At 38.6% G+C, this 16174-nt stretch overlaps 1 protein-coding gene across 3 annotated transcripts in view; it reads right to left on the minus strand.

Moving 5' to 3' along the window:
• The window catches only part of SAE2 (SUMO-activating enzyme 2), a 151557-nt gene that overhangs the window by 65038 nt on the left and 70345 nt on the right, over positions 1-16174 (minus strand). For all 3 annotated transcript variants that reach the window (XM_089453299.1, XM_089453300.1, XM_089453301.1), the window contains 2 exons: positions 13577-14035; positions 13180-13409 (listed from right to left, as the gene is read on the minus strand). In XM_089453299.1, coding sequence (XP_089309425.1) covers positions 13180-13409; positions 13577-14035 — 689 coding nt within the window. The remainder of the gene's footprint in view (positions 1-13179; positions 13410-13576; positions 14036-16174) is intronic.

Here is a 16174-nt window from a genome sequence, read left to right on the forward strand (position 1 = left end):
CTTAGCAACGAGACGAGCTTTATGTTTATCAACTTTCCCATCTGGTCCATACTTGGTTCTGTAAACCCATTTACATCTAACAAGTTTGCGTCCCTTTGGTAGAGGAACAAGATCCCATGTATCATTTGTCATCAATGAATGATATTCTTCATTCATAGCTGCTTCCCAATGTGGATGGCCTGAAGCTTCTGCAAAAGTGTCAGGGTCATGATTTACTGGAGCTTGAGCCAGTAAAGAAGAGGCTCTTTCAAACTGAGAACGTGTACGTCGCTGATCTGTAGGATCACCGGCAAGATCACCTGCTGCATCCCGAGTGGCACGGACCCATCTTGGAAGTTGAGGATCCTGAGAAGGTGGGGGAGGATTATCATCCTCGCTTTCATCATCTGAAGAAGAAATGTTTTCAAAGATAGAAGAGATAGGAAGAGGTGGCACATCCGCCGGACTAGGCTCGCAGGCCGATTTATTTTCATCAAATTTTACATCTCTTCTAATGATAACATTTTTGGACTTAAATGGAATAAGTCTATAACCTTTTACATCTTCAGAATATCCAACAAAAGTACATTTCTCACTTTTAGGTTCTAAAGCTTTATGCTTTTCATCTGGAATATGGGCCCATGCTTCACTTCCAAACACACGAAAGTGACTTACATCTGGTTTAATGGAACTCCAAGCTTCTTCTGGAGTGATATTCTCTAGAACCTTAGTAGGAGTGCGATTGATTATATAATTTGCACAATTAATTGCTTCGGCCCAAAAACTAAGACTGAGTCCTTTAGATTGCAGCATACAATTAGCCATTTCCTTTAAGGTGCGGTTTTTCCTTTCAGCTACACCATTTTGTTGTGGAGTGTATGGAACAGTATGTTGCATTTGAATTCCATTTTCGGTGCAAAAGTTGATGAATGTGTTTTTAACATATTCTCCACCATTATCAGTTCTTAGCTTAAGAATTTGATGTCCAGATTGTTTTTCAACAAATGCTTTGAAGGCCAAAAAAGTGGTAAATACTTCGCTCTTGAGTTTTAAGAAGTATACCCAAGTGCGTCTGGAGAAATCATCAATGAAAGTTAAGAAGTACTTGCAGCCAGAGAATGAAGCAACAGGAAGAGGACCACATAAATCACTGTGCACAAGCTGTAAAGGGGCTGAGGCGTGCCAAGAGGCACGTTTGTCAAAACTGTCCCGATGATGTTTTCCGAGTACACATCCGGAACAAACACCATCTCTGCAAGATACCATAGGAAGACCTGTCACCATATTTTCTTTACATAGATGCTGAAGGGAGCGATAGTTTAAGTGACCAAATCGCTCATGCCAAAGTTTGCTCACTTCATCATTATGAGCAACAAATACTGAGGGAAGATTGGATGACCCAAAGTTGTGAAACTTATACAACCTTTTGGAATCATCAGCAAGACCAGTAGCTAGAATCTGTTTAGGATCTTTTAGATCCTTGATTACAACATCATGAGGTGAAAATTCAACAATTTTACCTTCACCTGAATGAGTTATCTGATAGACAGATAGAAGGTTGCAGGATAAGGTTGGAACACATAATACATCATTAAACTGACCATTGTCTAGATGAACAGTTCCAGTCCCTACAACATTAAGAGATCTATCATCACCAATATATATATTTTTGGTGTTACAATCATTTAAAGAAGAAAACATGGCTTGGTTTTTGGCCATGTGACAAGAGGCTCCAGAGTCAATGAGCCACTCATGAGAATGAGAAGAAGAAGAAGATACATTTAATGCATAACCAGATTGAGATGATTGACAATGAGATGCAGAAAGTGCCATTCCGGAAGTTGAAGTTGAAGTAGGCTCCACATGGATGTTATGTTTCTTCATTGCGGCTTCCAAGGCTTCCATCTTCTTAAAGCATTTAGATTCTAAGTGGCCATCTCGATTACAAAAGTTACAATGTCTATCAGTCTTCTTCCATTTGTTTTTATTGGTCTTATCATTTTGCTGAAATGATCTTTCATTTTGAGACTGAAACGGTTTAGGACCATTCTTTTGAGGATATGACTTCTTAGGATTCTTTGAATTTGGTTACTGCTGGGCGGCTAACGCTTTCGTGGAAGAGTTTCCAAGATTAAGAAGACCAAGGTGTAAGAGTTTTTCTTGTTCTCTTATTAAGGAATCACAAAAGGAGTCAAAGGAAGGGGGCTTGTAGTCTTGTCCTTGACAAATGAAAGCTTCTCTTGTAGAATGGAAAGTGGAAACAAATACAGAGTAGGCTGGTCCCAACTTAGTAAGGATGGAATAAATAAGGTTACCATCGTCTTTCTTAACTTTAACACCTTCCAGGAGATATCTAAGGTTCTTGAATTTGGACAAGAAATCTTCAATGCAAGAAAAATTATTAGGATCCAAAGTAAGCAGCTCATTTTCAAGTTGATGGGCTCTAATTTCATTTTTAATCCCAAAAACTTTAGCAAGTTTTTCTAATGCTTCATGAGGAGTCTCAAGTTCCGCAATGTGGAATCTAAGATCAGGAGAAATAAACATCCCTATCAAACCACGTGCTTGATCTTGTCTATTTTCCCATTTTGCCGCCTTGTCTTCATCTTTTGGTTTCTTCTCTTAGTCTGTGGCTATTCTGAAGAGACCTTTACTTCTAAGTAAATCTTCGATGTAGGCTACCCATTGGAAGTAGTTAGTGCTGTCAAGAATGACTTGGCATGGGCTTTCCATTTTTTTTAAAAAACTGAAGCTGAAGATGCTGAAAGTAGGTGTTCCAATGGATAGATCTCGAAAAAATAGGCGGTTTTAAAAAAAACGGCTCTGAAAAAGGCTTCCGGATGAAGAAGTTATGGCTTTTTGAAAAATAATTGTTGAAGTAGCCGGCAAAGTGCGCGAATGTGCGGGAATGAAAAAATCCGCCCCCACAAAATGGAGACTTGAACCCAAGACCTCTACTCTCTTAAAATAGCTTTGAACCAATTGATCTATACAAAAAATTTGAGAGAGAGAGAGAGAGAGAGAGGGGGGGGGGGCTCGGTTTGCGTGCTTGCCTTGAGAAAGCTCTTTTTCCCTACAAAACACAAAACACAAAACCCAACACGAATATGCAAAGAAAAACGAACCTTGCGGCTCGAAGTTAGCTTTAGCCAAAAAACTAGAAATTTTAAAAAAAATCTCAAAGTTAGCTTTAGCCGAAAAACTAAATATTTTTCTCAATGTTTCTGATTTTCCGAGATCACACTAACGTGCAGGGAAAAGAGCATACGCATGAGAAAAATCCTTCCTTTCTGTTTCTGATTTGCCCAGATCGCACAGAGTCGCAGGGCAAAGAGCATACGCAGAAATGAAAGGTATAGATCCGGTTTAAAAAAAAAGGCTAAATAAACTGAGACCGAAATAAGCAGAGAGAAAATAACAGTAAACTGCAAAAAAAACACTGTATACCTCCCGATCTGAAAAATGACGCAACTAGGGCTACCGGAAACCTTTTCGCGTGAAACGAAAGGGGTTCCTCACTGGAACAGATGCTCCGAACACAACAGAGCAGTCCTCTCGGCCCGAAAGCAGTCAGAAACAACAGATCTAGGAAACGACAGCCGCATGCAGTTCTACCGGCTTCAGATTTGGATCACCAACGGACGCGGCCCTCAAATAGCTCCGATACCATGTAGAAATTTACAGGGTAAGTTCCACAGAAAGAATACCAAAAGGACACCGCTCACAACCAGATCTCAAATCAATACACCAGTATTTTTGACGTGGTTAAAACCCTCAGAGTGCAAGGAGAGAAACAGTCCACGGCCTGTCCCAACGTGGGTACTACAGGGAATTTATTAATCAAAGAATGAAAATTTACATAAGCTTCTCTCATGCACGGATTACCCGAACAATGACCCTCCATGCGCTTTAAATAGAACTCATGGACCAATCGGGTGTCAAGCCACGGATCAAGTGTCGGTAATACCGAGGTGAGAGTGAACCGTCGGATCACTACATATCGTGACCGTCGGATTGTAAGTTACAAAATGTACAACGGTAAAGAAACACACTTTACCTAACTCTAACCTAACTCTATACTAGACCAAGTTGAACTTAACTATATCCTATGTGTCGGAATATCCTAACATATCAAACCAAGTTTCAAACTAGAACCAGTCAAACCAGGACTTGTCAGATCTCAATGAACCAATATTTTAAAAAATACATGAATCAATTAATTTTTAATGAAAACTATTTTTAAGATTTAACACTGTGATTCCAAACCAATAGAGACAAAATATGCAAATTTTGCTCATTTATATACCATATAAAGGTGAATATATCAAAATGGCACTGAGTGCAATACATATCAGCAACAAAATACACAATCGATGAGGCTCTAAATGGCCTCTAGAGTCCAAAATAATGCTACAAGCTATGAGGCCATTGGCCTACTACAAGTCTACATATCAGTGATCAACATGATCATTGTTCATCGTGATCAAACTCATCACCACTACTAGACATGGGATCATCAACATGAGCTATATAAACATCATTTGGCTCAGAGTCTGAGGACTCTTCTGCAACCTCAGTAGTAGTAGTAGCAGCAGCAAAACTAGACATCAAAACTACAAATCATTGATCAACATGATCACTCATAAAACTCATCATTGATTCAACACCATTAGAAATGGGATCATCAACAAGAGCTACATAAACATCATCTAACTCAAAGTCTTCAGACTTGGATTGCTCAACCTTATAATATGGTAGAAATTGAAAAAGTTTAACATGCCTAACCAATGATTTTGGTTTGAGTGAAGGGTTCATCTCCTCAACCTTATAATATGGTAGAAAAAGCTTAGCATGCCTCACCAATTATTTTCCTTCTAGTGAAGGGTGCATTTTTGTTAAATCCATGGTAGAGGAGTTCAACAATCAATACCACCAACATCAACAAAGTTCAACAATCAATGCCACCAACATCAAGGAACTTAAAGGGTTTCATGCTCTTAATCAAATGTCAATCTCATACCCTCGCGCATGACAGAATCAAATGGAAACATTGCAATCCCCCAAATCCTGAAATCCTGAAAACTATCAAGTCTGCTAGATTTTGAGTGAGATCTAAAATTCTAGTTTCTCCATATGAAATCCAATGAGGTCGAAACCACTCTCAAGCATCCTGAGTCATTTCATGGTAATGTTAAAAATTTAAGTATAAGGATGAAAATGAAAATGAAAGATAAATGAAATGTCACTTTTAATTTAAGAATTTAACATTACCATTTATTGTCAGCGTTGCTAGGATTGAGATGTGCGAGGCAAATGAGAGGGGAGGCACACTTTTAAAGGCTTGGAGGGGCTATTTTTGGAGGGAAACAACCCCTAGTTTCCCTCAAAATTGCTTCAAAAAGCACAAGACTGCTTTTCATGGGGCCTGTGGTTGGCCTAACAATAATATGGCCGGTTAGGCCCAAAAAAACCGGTTTTTCTACAAGTTGGATGGCTCGACCTTATGAACTGCCCAGTTTGACCAATTTATCATTCGAACAGGCCGATTTTGAATACTATGCAATTGAGTATGGGCTAAGGTGCACTCAACAAGGTGCAGTGAACCTAGAGGGGTACACTGATGCAGATTGGGCAAGCAGTACAACTAACAGGAAGAACACTTTTGGGTGTAGTTTCAGTCTAGGATCACGGGTAGTATCTTGGAATAGCAAGAAGCAAAGGTCAATTGCGCCAAGTTCTATAGAGGCAGAGTACATGGCTGCAAGTATGGCAGCATGCAAGGCTATTTGGCTTCTAAAACTCCTTGTTGGGCTTTTTTATTAAGAGCTAGATCCGACTGTCATTCATTGTGACAATCAAAGTTCTATTAAACTCTGAGAATCAAGTGTTGGGAATTCCATAACAAGTCGAAGCATATTGAGATCAAGCACCACTTCATTAGAGATTTTATGCAAAATTTGTTGAAAATAGTAGCAAGACAAGGTCTTCTTGACTAGTTCCTTAGTCATGAAAGACCATGATTAGTACTTCTTTTAGCATGCACGAGTTCGTGTACGTGGATGACTTCGTGGAGCAACAAAACTCATGTATGGAGTTGGAGGAACAGTTTAGCAGCCTTCTAATAGGCAGTTCATATTTAGAATAGGACAAGTTAGAGAGCATGCATGGAGTTGGAGGAACAGTTTAGCAGCCTTCTAATATGCAGTTCATATTTAGAATAGGACAAGTTAGAGAGCTTCAATCTTGATTGAAGCAAGTACGTGTTACACTAGCATTTGACTCAGTTAACAAGTCGAACCCCACTTGTGTTCTAAATTCGCATTTGCCAAATGTAGTATGATCGAACCGCTTAAAAAGTGGACGAATGTACATCTTTGTATCATTACTGTTTGCACAAATTTGTGTGAGGAGAGTTTGTTGTAAAGAGAGCGGACCTTGGAAAAGTCATACGTTGTGATAGAGAGATATTTTTGTTGCAGGTCTGCACTAGGATTTAGGAGGATATTCCTAAATAATAGCGGCCACTACTGCGCTAGGAAATAGGTGATATCCTATGCTAAAAATAGGGGCAGGGCCTGCACAAGGAAGTAGGAGTTGGGTCGAGTTTCTTGCATGTAGTTTCAAGCTAAGTATTAGCGGTGAGAACAAGTTTGTTTTCTAGTGAAATAGTATTTCCTTGTAAAGAGATCTAATTGTTCAAATTCTGTCAATAAATTCTACAGCAAGTGGAGGGTTTTCCCAGTTGGGTTTCCCAAGAAAAACATTGTGTTGTTTTTATTTTTCTTTCTATTACATTGCATATTTAGAGTAGAGAGATTATGTGGCTTGGTGAATCAAAGTTAGTTTCATAATTTTCATTCAAGCATTTGCGGAATTTCAAGGAAAATCTATATGGTATCAAAGCTAAGAACAACATAAAAACCAACACCAAGAGATCAGATTTGTGAAGAGTAGTTCAACTTACCCAGTTGCAGTGATTTAGCAAGGACATGGTTGAAGCTAGGGAGACACTAGCAATAAGGGTTTCAGCGAAAACTGGAGAGAGGATTTCCAAGGGATATTTCCACAGAGATTTCCAGTATTCTCAAAGTAGAAGAGAGGCTGAAATTATCTGTAGAGAGGTCGTACGAATCATCCAGTGTGCAAATTTGGGCAACAAATCATTTTCCAGTTGCCAGAAACAAGTTCCATAGGAAGAGCGAGTTGCCTAGTGTGAGTTTCAAGCAAACAAAGCAGTTTCAGAAACGGCTTTTCAATAGCAACTCGAGTTGCAGTTGAGCCAGTGCGCAGTTCCAATTGCCAGTGTGCAGAAGGAAGGTATACTCGAGGTAATGTTGCTAGGTCCATCTTGCAGTCCTCCTTTATGAGCCCTGATGACCCTGTCAAGAAGAGATCATCCACATACAACACTAGGATGAGCGGCTCACCCTCTACCATCAGATAGTAAAGGTTGAGCCAATCATCCTAGTGTTGTATGTGGATGATCTCTTCTTGACAACGTCATCGGGGCTCATAATGGACCAAGGCATTGGCAAGAAACACTTTTGTCCATTTCAAAGATAAGTTAGGAGTCGTACAGAATCCCTTCCTCGCTAAAAGGGAGTGTTGAAAATAGTAGCGAGAGAAGGTCTTCTTGACTCTTGCCCTAGTCAAGAAAGACCACGATCAATCCTCCTTTTAAAATGGACGAGTTCATGTACATGGATGAGTTCGTGGAGCAATGAAACTCATGCATGGAGTTGGAGGAACAATATAGCAAACTTCTAACAAACAATTCATATTTAGAACAAGACAAGTTGGAGAGCTTCAGTCTTGATTGAAGAAAGGACGTATTACACTAACAGTTGCCTCAATTAACAAGTAAAACTCCACTTGTGTTCTAAATTCACACTTGCCAAATGTAGCATGATCGAATTGCTTAAAAGGAGGACGAAGGCACATCTTTGTATCATTATTGTTTGCACAAGTTTGTGCGAGGAGATCTTGTTGTAGAGAGAGCATACTTTGGAGAAGCCATACGCTGAGATGGAGAGCAATTTCTGCTATAGGTTTGCGCTAGGAATTAGGAGGAAATTCCTAAATAATAGGGACCATTATTACGCTAGGAATTAGGAGGAAATTCCTAAATAATAGGGACCATTATTACACTAGGAAATAGGAGATTTCGTGCGCTAGAAAATAGAGATAGAGACTCCACAAGGATGTAGGAGCCAGGTCGAGTTTCTTCCAGGGAGTTTCAAGCTAAGTATTAGCAGTAAGAACAAGTTTGTTTTCTAGTGAAACGGTATTGCCTTGTACACAGATCTAATTGCTCAAATTCTATCAATAATTGCCCACGGGAGAACTAATCATCCTGTTCCACAGTTGCCATGAGAGAACTAATCATCCCGGCCCACAGAAGAACTAATCATCTTGTTCCACAGTCGCCACAGGGTATCACAGGGGAAGGTTGAACCTGTCATCTTGTACATAGCGGACCATCAAGGGAGGGTGAGTCGCCCTGTGGTCGTGTGTTGCTCCAGTAAGTACCCCAAGCCCCCAGAGCTCCCAAAGCTCAATGCATGCAACATGCAGGACCCTTATAAGAAGGTCTCTCAACTACTCCAAGTCGTTCAAGAAAGTCACAGATTTGACCTTTCCCCGGGGCTTTGACAAAATGTCTGTGACCTGTACATCAGTCTCAATGCGATGGAGCCTCCTTGCTCATCGACTTATCATATCCCAGATAAGGCAGTATCTGATGTCTATCTGCTGGAGCAATCATCGAATACGGGATTCCTCAATAATCGAATTCCCCCTCTGGTTGTCACAGAGAATCACAGTGGTATTCATCATGTGTACAAACAGCGCACTTAAGAGCTTCTGCAATCATGCAGCCTCACACGAGATCATACTCGTAGCTATGTATTCGGTCTTGGTGGTGCTTATAGCAACCAACTTCTGCTTCCTACTCATCCATGATATCGAAGCAAAATTCAAAGAGAACCAGCACTGAGAAGACTGACCTATGCGTTCGCTGCATCTTGCTTGCTTGTTGTCCCTTGCTTGCTTGTTGTCCTTAGCATGCTTGTTGTTGCGTGCTAGTTGTTCCTTGCATGCTAGCTGTAACATTGCATGCTTGGTGTATTTGTTGCTAAGTACCATACACTGTCCCAATGTTAGTTAGCTGTCCCTTGCATGCTGCTCTCCTTCGGAGACGGATGCTCCGGCTGTTTTGGCAGTTCCCAACAATTCTGGCAATTCCAGTTGTTCCCGGCAATTCCGGCAGTCCCAGCAGTTCCGGCTTTTCCCACAGTTCCGGCTTTTCCTACTTTTCTGGCAGTTCTGGCTTTTCCGGCATTTCCGGCTTTTTCGGCATTTGCTGCATTTCCGGCAGTGCCAACTTTTCCGACTTTTCTGGCAGTTCCAGCTTTTCCGGCAGTTCCTGCTTTCTTCCCTCTGGATCAGGGCAACATTATTGCTTAGGATCTCTCCTCCTACTAAAACCCAAAGACAAGTAGAGAGAGGAAGAGATCCCAAGTGTGTTAAAATGACTTGAAGGCCACCTCTATTTATACTAAAACGTTGAGCACATGTGGGGTTTATTTGGTTGTTGGCCGACCTTGACGAATTGTCTTATAATGCAAATAAATTCATAACTCCATGAATACTTATCGGAATCGAATGATCTTTAGACCAATCCTACACCTCTCGATAAGAGGGATCCAAGAAAAATATCAACTGCCATAAATAAGATGACCCACATGGAGTTTGGCCCTAGTTGCCAATTTTAACAAGATTTGCCCAGTTGGGTTTCCCAACAAAAATATTGTGTTATTGTGTGACTGTGTTTTTATTTGTGTTTCTATTTTGTTGCTTATTTAGAGTACATAAATTATGTGTCTTCGTGAATCAAAGTTAGTTTCAGATTGTTCATTCAAGCAAATGCATAATTTCAAGGAAAATCTACAGAAGGTGACAGTAAAGTCGTAATACATTCCCACAAACGAGACGGTGGCAGACATCTTGATGAAGGCCTTGATAAAAAGAGAATTTGTATACTTTAGGGATAAGATGGGTGTTGTGCAAAACACCTTCCTTGCTAAGAGGTAAAGTTGAGATTGTTGCTTGGAAGGTGATTCTGCATGAATCAAGCACCATGACATGCAGTGAATCACCATGATTATCTCCTACAATAGTTAATTAATGAATTTTTTAAGTCAAGGCTTTAGACAGCAATTTAATTTAATTGTTGGGTACCTTTCTTATAAAAAGGAAAATAAGTCAATAACAAATTAATTCGTAACTGTTGACCTCAGTAAAGTGAGATCTAATCTTAACCATTGAGATTAGGGATTTCGCCTACAATTAGGGTTTGATCATTTTAATAGGAGGTTTGAGCCAAAGGAGAGACACAATTGATTGGCACGAATTGGGATTCAATGGAGCGCAGTTTTTGGTAGTGAGAGTGAGAAAAGGCTAGATCGAGCCAACTAGAGTGTAATCAAGGCAAGTGAAATCAGCAGAGAGACCAAATTATCTTGGATTGAGTAGGCCAAGTATTCTCTTGGGTCGAGAGGCTGAACTTTCCTTATGCATAGAAGTTCTTTTGTTGGGCCACGCATTTGGATCGTACAAGGGCAGAATGAAAGAGAGGGTCGAGATCTTTTACTGTGTATTTGTTGGAGCAAATTCTTGTAAGATTGCTATAAAAAAACATTTTTCCTAAAATTGAGTAAAAAACCCAAAGTTTGTTGGTTTCCCCAAATTAGGGTTTCCAAGATATATTTGTTTTATTCTCTGTTACATGCAATTGGTTTCGTGGATTTTTGCTTATGTTGGTTATTTGGTTAATAATCTAGAATATTTATTGTTACAAATCATATTAGAAAGCATTGTTTATTTCAGAACTTTGATTATTTGTTGAGACAATAAATTTGTAATTGGATTTAAAGAAATTAACATGGAAGTCTACCGCAAGTTATTTTTTCAGCCTTGGTTCCAAATCTATCACTTGGGCTTGTAAAAAGTAGCAGGCTAACGCTCTTTCTTCAAGAGAAGCAAAGTACTGAGCAATGCTTAATGCAAGTCAAGAAGTGTTGTGGCTTCGACAAATCGCTCAAAGTTTAAATTCTAGCAACAACATCCTAATCCAACCACTCTCTGGTGCGACAATCAGAGTGGCATCAAGCTCGCCAAAGACCCAATTCAGCATCAACGCAGCAAACACATTGAGTTAAAAATGCACTTCATCAAAAAACTCATTCATGATCAAGTTATTGAAATGCACTTTTTCCCTACAAACGATCAAGTTGCAGACATTTTCACAAAGTCTCTTACAAAAGTGAAGTTTTCTAAATTGTGATCTATGTTAGGACTTCAGGAAGTTGTCATTACGGGGGCATAAGCGCTAGTGCTTCCTTCCTTCTCCTATTGTGTCAAATTTGTAAATCCTTCAATCCTATCCCAAGTTGTTCTTAAGGAGGGGATGTTAGGATATTTAGACACTTGGGAGTTAGTTAAGTTCAACTTCGCCTAATATGTCTATTAGGTAAAAGCGTGTTTCTTCAGTATGCGTTAGTTGCATAATCCAACGGTCACGATATGTTCTATACATACAGTGATCTAATGGCTCATATTCTCCACGAAACTAATGATTATTAATCCCTGGATTAACACCCGATTGGTACATGATCTCTATTTAGAGGGCATGGAGGATCATGGCTAATGATCGATTATGATAACTCCCTTACGTAAAATATTTTCTTCTACATTAATAAAATTGCCTCAAGTGGTCGCGTTGGTTGGGGTCGTGCACTGTTTCCCTCTGAGGGTTTTAACCAGGTAAAAAATTGGTGTTGTCATCTTAGATCTAGTTTTGTGAGTTGTTATTGAAGGTGTTCATCCTATATGGAATATCGTTTTTACCTGAACACTCTAGAATATTTTTTGCATGCCTTCATCCTCTGAAAAGTCAAGACAACTATCTCTTATACATTTAAGAAAATTAATGCCGAAACAAGCATAGTTTATTCTCCTATTAGTGTACCCGGATACTCTTAACTTGTACTCTTCCTAAAACATCCTATATTTTCACTACCTAGTTCTATAAATATTAATTCATTGGTCTATTGCCATAATTAGGTGTGTCACTAGCTTCTTCTTACTATGATCCATTTTAACCATATAACATTGGTACAACACTTACTAGGCTTTTTTCATTTGTGATGTTATTTATCTTAATCTTTCTCTAACTTGCTCTAATAACACTTTGATGATGATCAAACGTTCTAGACTAACCTCGCTTGCAAGTGTTAATTTCCTACTAGGTTACTTGTGTTGAAAATGTCACACAAAATCTGATTTTACTTTAGCAAAGTAAAACACCATCCAAAGGACGCAAGGGTCCACTTCAAGGTTGTGACACATTTCATTTTATATGTGCATGTCCACCATGTGCAACATGCTATATGGAAAATCGATATTGTCTTCAACATACTACTTTATATTCTTGGAATAACCCCATACATAGGGTCCATGTATTACTTCATCAAATTACTAAGACTAGACATGATTAGTTTAGCTCAATCATGCCACAGTGATCCTCTATAGGCTTCTTAGAGTCTACAATTATACTAACACAATATAAACTACAAAAATTGCAAGAGTGTATGTTCATCCCCTACCACAAACTGCTTACACTCCTTGTTCAAGGCATTACGTTGCTAGTACTACATTATTCACAATGCTCTCTGAGGCATATGACATTATTGCTGTGGTGTGCAATAGCTTTTCACATGAGACTTGTCTATGCAAGTAGGATTCATGCAATACCTTTCTATATGTTTACATAGTCTACTATTACACATGGGATAGCTACATGTCACTATCAATGCAATCATTTTGTTTCACAAATTATGGAGCTGGATGCCTGATCGCTGCATACAGATTTCTGTGATCGGCTCTCACTGAAATCATTTGCCAACATCCCTACTTCTATATTGAACCCATCCTATCGTGCGCACATATACTTCTCTTGCATTGCATGCCATACCTTGCACATGCAAGTCAATGTCAATTGCACGCAACACCAATATTCTGCATACTATTCAAGATCACAACTTATCTTTATTCGACATGCAATCTACTCAGTATGCAATCGACGATAAATAACAGGTGAAGAATAACTATGTACAAGAATAGAATGAGAAAACTATTCACCTATAGTTCTTTGAATCATTTCTGAGCAACTTAGTTGTTTCAAGTACAATTAGACCTGCAATGATTGCATTTGTTGTTGCTATTGCATGAACAATATTGCCTGCAATGCCTTTCGCTTCAAACAAGCTTTGCATTTGGATGCCAAAAGAAGAAGCTCGAATATTAGCAGCTGCAGTAACAAATTCAACTGCTAACTGGTCATCTTTGTCAAATGTCAAACTCCCCATCTCCTGCGACAAAATAAGGAATGCACATGGATGAAAAACTCCTAAACTATAAGGATATCAAACTAGGCTATATAATTCCAAGTCAAGGCAGCAAGTTTTAGCAAAAAGTATGCATTAGGTCCTAAAAGTCAAACTCTGAAGGCAAAAGTATAGAATACATGCACACCAACCTGTTTTCTTCTTTCAAAAAAAATCTGCAAGGTCTTTAAGAAAATTCTTGCATTATCAACAATATTCCAGATGTCCTGTGGGTTTTTCAGTCCCAGGGAAGCCATTGCAGATAAGGACTGTTCCCTTTCCTCTATACTTGAATTATTAGATATTCCATTCTCTTCATTCTCCTTCAGTGGAAGAATATCTTTAATGTATTTAGGAGTTGGTGCTATCCTCTTCTTCCATGTTTCTGGATTTTTCAGAGCCGTCTCTATATTATATCCAAAAACATGGTCAAATATTCGCCTGCCATAGTCTTCATAACTTTCATCCTCATGAATGTCAAATGCATCAGCATCATCCTTCGTGGATCCTCCCGCATCGTTAGACTGTACATTAAGATCATTTGCCTGGCTCCTATCCCCAAACAACTTTGCAAAAAGTAGTTCTTTTGCCCAGACAATGCAATGTACAAACTGCAAAAGTTAATTCAGCATAGATCAAGAACTGCTCCCAGAAAAGTTGAAGGAATAACAAAAAATCAAAAATACATGCAAACACATAGCAATACAATAACTTCTCATTGCATATGATGGTGTCTCTCAACGAGGAAATAAAAAACAGTTTCAAATTTGTAAACTATTCAAATATGGAATAATGCCACAAGAAAAACCATATGCTGGTCTCAATCAAAGAACCAGTATTCTTCCAGAACGTAATAACAGAGATAAATAGATGACTATAAAGTTATGATAGTACACAAAATCGTCCAGAAAAAAGTCAGCAAACCCATAATGGAACAACTAAAATGACATGAAAACTCCTGCTATTAAAACCAAACTGGCTCTGGATGATAATTTAAGCTAGATAATAGAAACTAATCAGTACTAAGTAGCCTTCAAACTAACGATTGTCTTCAAAATTTGTACCACAAAAGTTCATGTGATGCTTTCAGAGAAACAGTTGACTTCATTCAATATGGAATAATGCCACAAGAAAAACCATATGCTGGTCTCAATCAAAGAACCAGTATTCTTCCAGAACGTAATAACAGAGATAAACAGATGACTATAAAGTTATGATAGTACACAAAATCGTCCAGAAAAATGTCAGCAAACCCATAATGGAACAACTAAAATGACATGAAAACTCCTGCTATTAAAACCAAACTGGCTCTGGATGATAATTTAAGCTAGATAATAGAAACTAATCAGTACTAAGTAGCCTCCAAACTAACGATTGTCTTCAAAATTTGTACCACAAAAGTTCATGTGATGCTTTCAGAGAAACAGTTGACTTCATTCGAAAAAGTGATTCAGAAATTCAGCTGAATGCTACTGAATTCATTATTGAATCTTATACTTTATTTAATTCTGGGAGAATCACAACCGTGTAATTTTTTCGCATATATTATCACTTAAGGAGGAGCTCTTAATGATAAGTCATGACTTAAGAGAGATTTCAAAGACAACCCAAGTATCTACCTCTCCGTAGCCTCTAAATTCTTTCTGACCATTATATGACCGCAAACACAATATTGGATTATAGATACATCTTGATCTGATCTACTCTATAAAAATAATATAAATCATCAAGTGACGACCTAATAAAGCTAAACTCTCGTGCTTTGATGTTTGTTTCTATTAGTCACTACCATAAAACCTGATGCGCCAAGACTTCCATCATATTGATGTGAATGATATTACGATAAGTGCTTTTCAGAAGACAAAGGGTGCAATCAGACAGCTACCTAAGTCCCCAAGTATTTGAACAGTGCAACAAGTAAACATTAAACATGAAATAATATTCCAGTCCATGTCATCAGGTTGTGCAAGATCCTGACAGTTGGAATTATTTTCTTCATTAATAGTTTTTTGACTGCTACATAAATGGAGAGATCAATTATGTGTCTTGGATTATCAAAGGCACAATACAATTCAAAAGGTTTATGAATAACTTCATTAAACTGTGCTGAACGTAGCTCAACTATTCATCCCCCCGTCTTCAGATATTGATGACTGTACATCCATAGCAGATGCACTGCCATTCAGTCCACCATGTCAACCTGTCCATTCATGTGCAGGTAAAAGGTTGTGTTAATCTTTAACAGAAGATCCATGAGTGATGAAAGTGCACTTGAATACCAACTAAAAAACCAACTGTTCCTGCCTGAAATGATGGAAATATGAATTCTGAAACTCACCAAAAACGCTGGAAAACGTTTGCAGTCTAAGCCACTAATGATTTGCTAATATGGCACCAAAATTTCCATTGCTGACCTCCCAAATTGATCAACAGTGACCAAAATATAGATATTTATAATGGAGATAGTCTGAAGAATCCAAAGGAGATCCATTTACATCAAAGTGGCCAAACTTGGCCTGGTGAACAACTCAGTGAGTCTCAGGAGTAAGAATACGACTTGTCCTCAGCAAAAAACTCAACAAATTCAAAGAAGTTTAAAATTTCCCATCAAAAAAATTGCAAAGTTTTTAGTGAGTTCTGGTGAAGTCGAAGTCTAAGGGTCTCAAAAAGTTCTGAAATATTTGCGGGTTCATGTTGGACTTGTAAGTTTTCGCCATGACTGAGAGTTTTTCCTGAGCTGAATTGACAGA

Source organism: Pinus tabuliformis, chromosome X (genome assembly GCF_031772625.1).
Source record: "Pinus tabuliformis cultivar Carrire ecotype Pingquan chromosome X, CPIR1, whole genome shotgun sequence".
In the NCBI taxonomy this organism is placed as follows: domain Eukaryota; kingdom Viridiplantae; phylum Streptophyta; class Pinopsida; order Pinales; family Pinaceae; genus Pinus; species Pinus tabuliformis.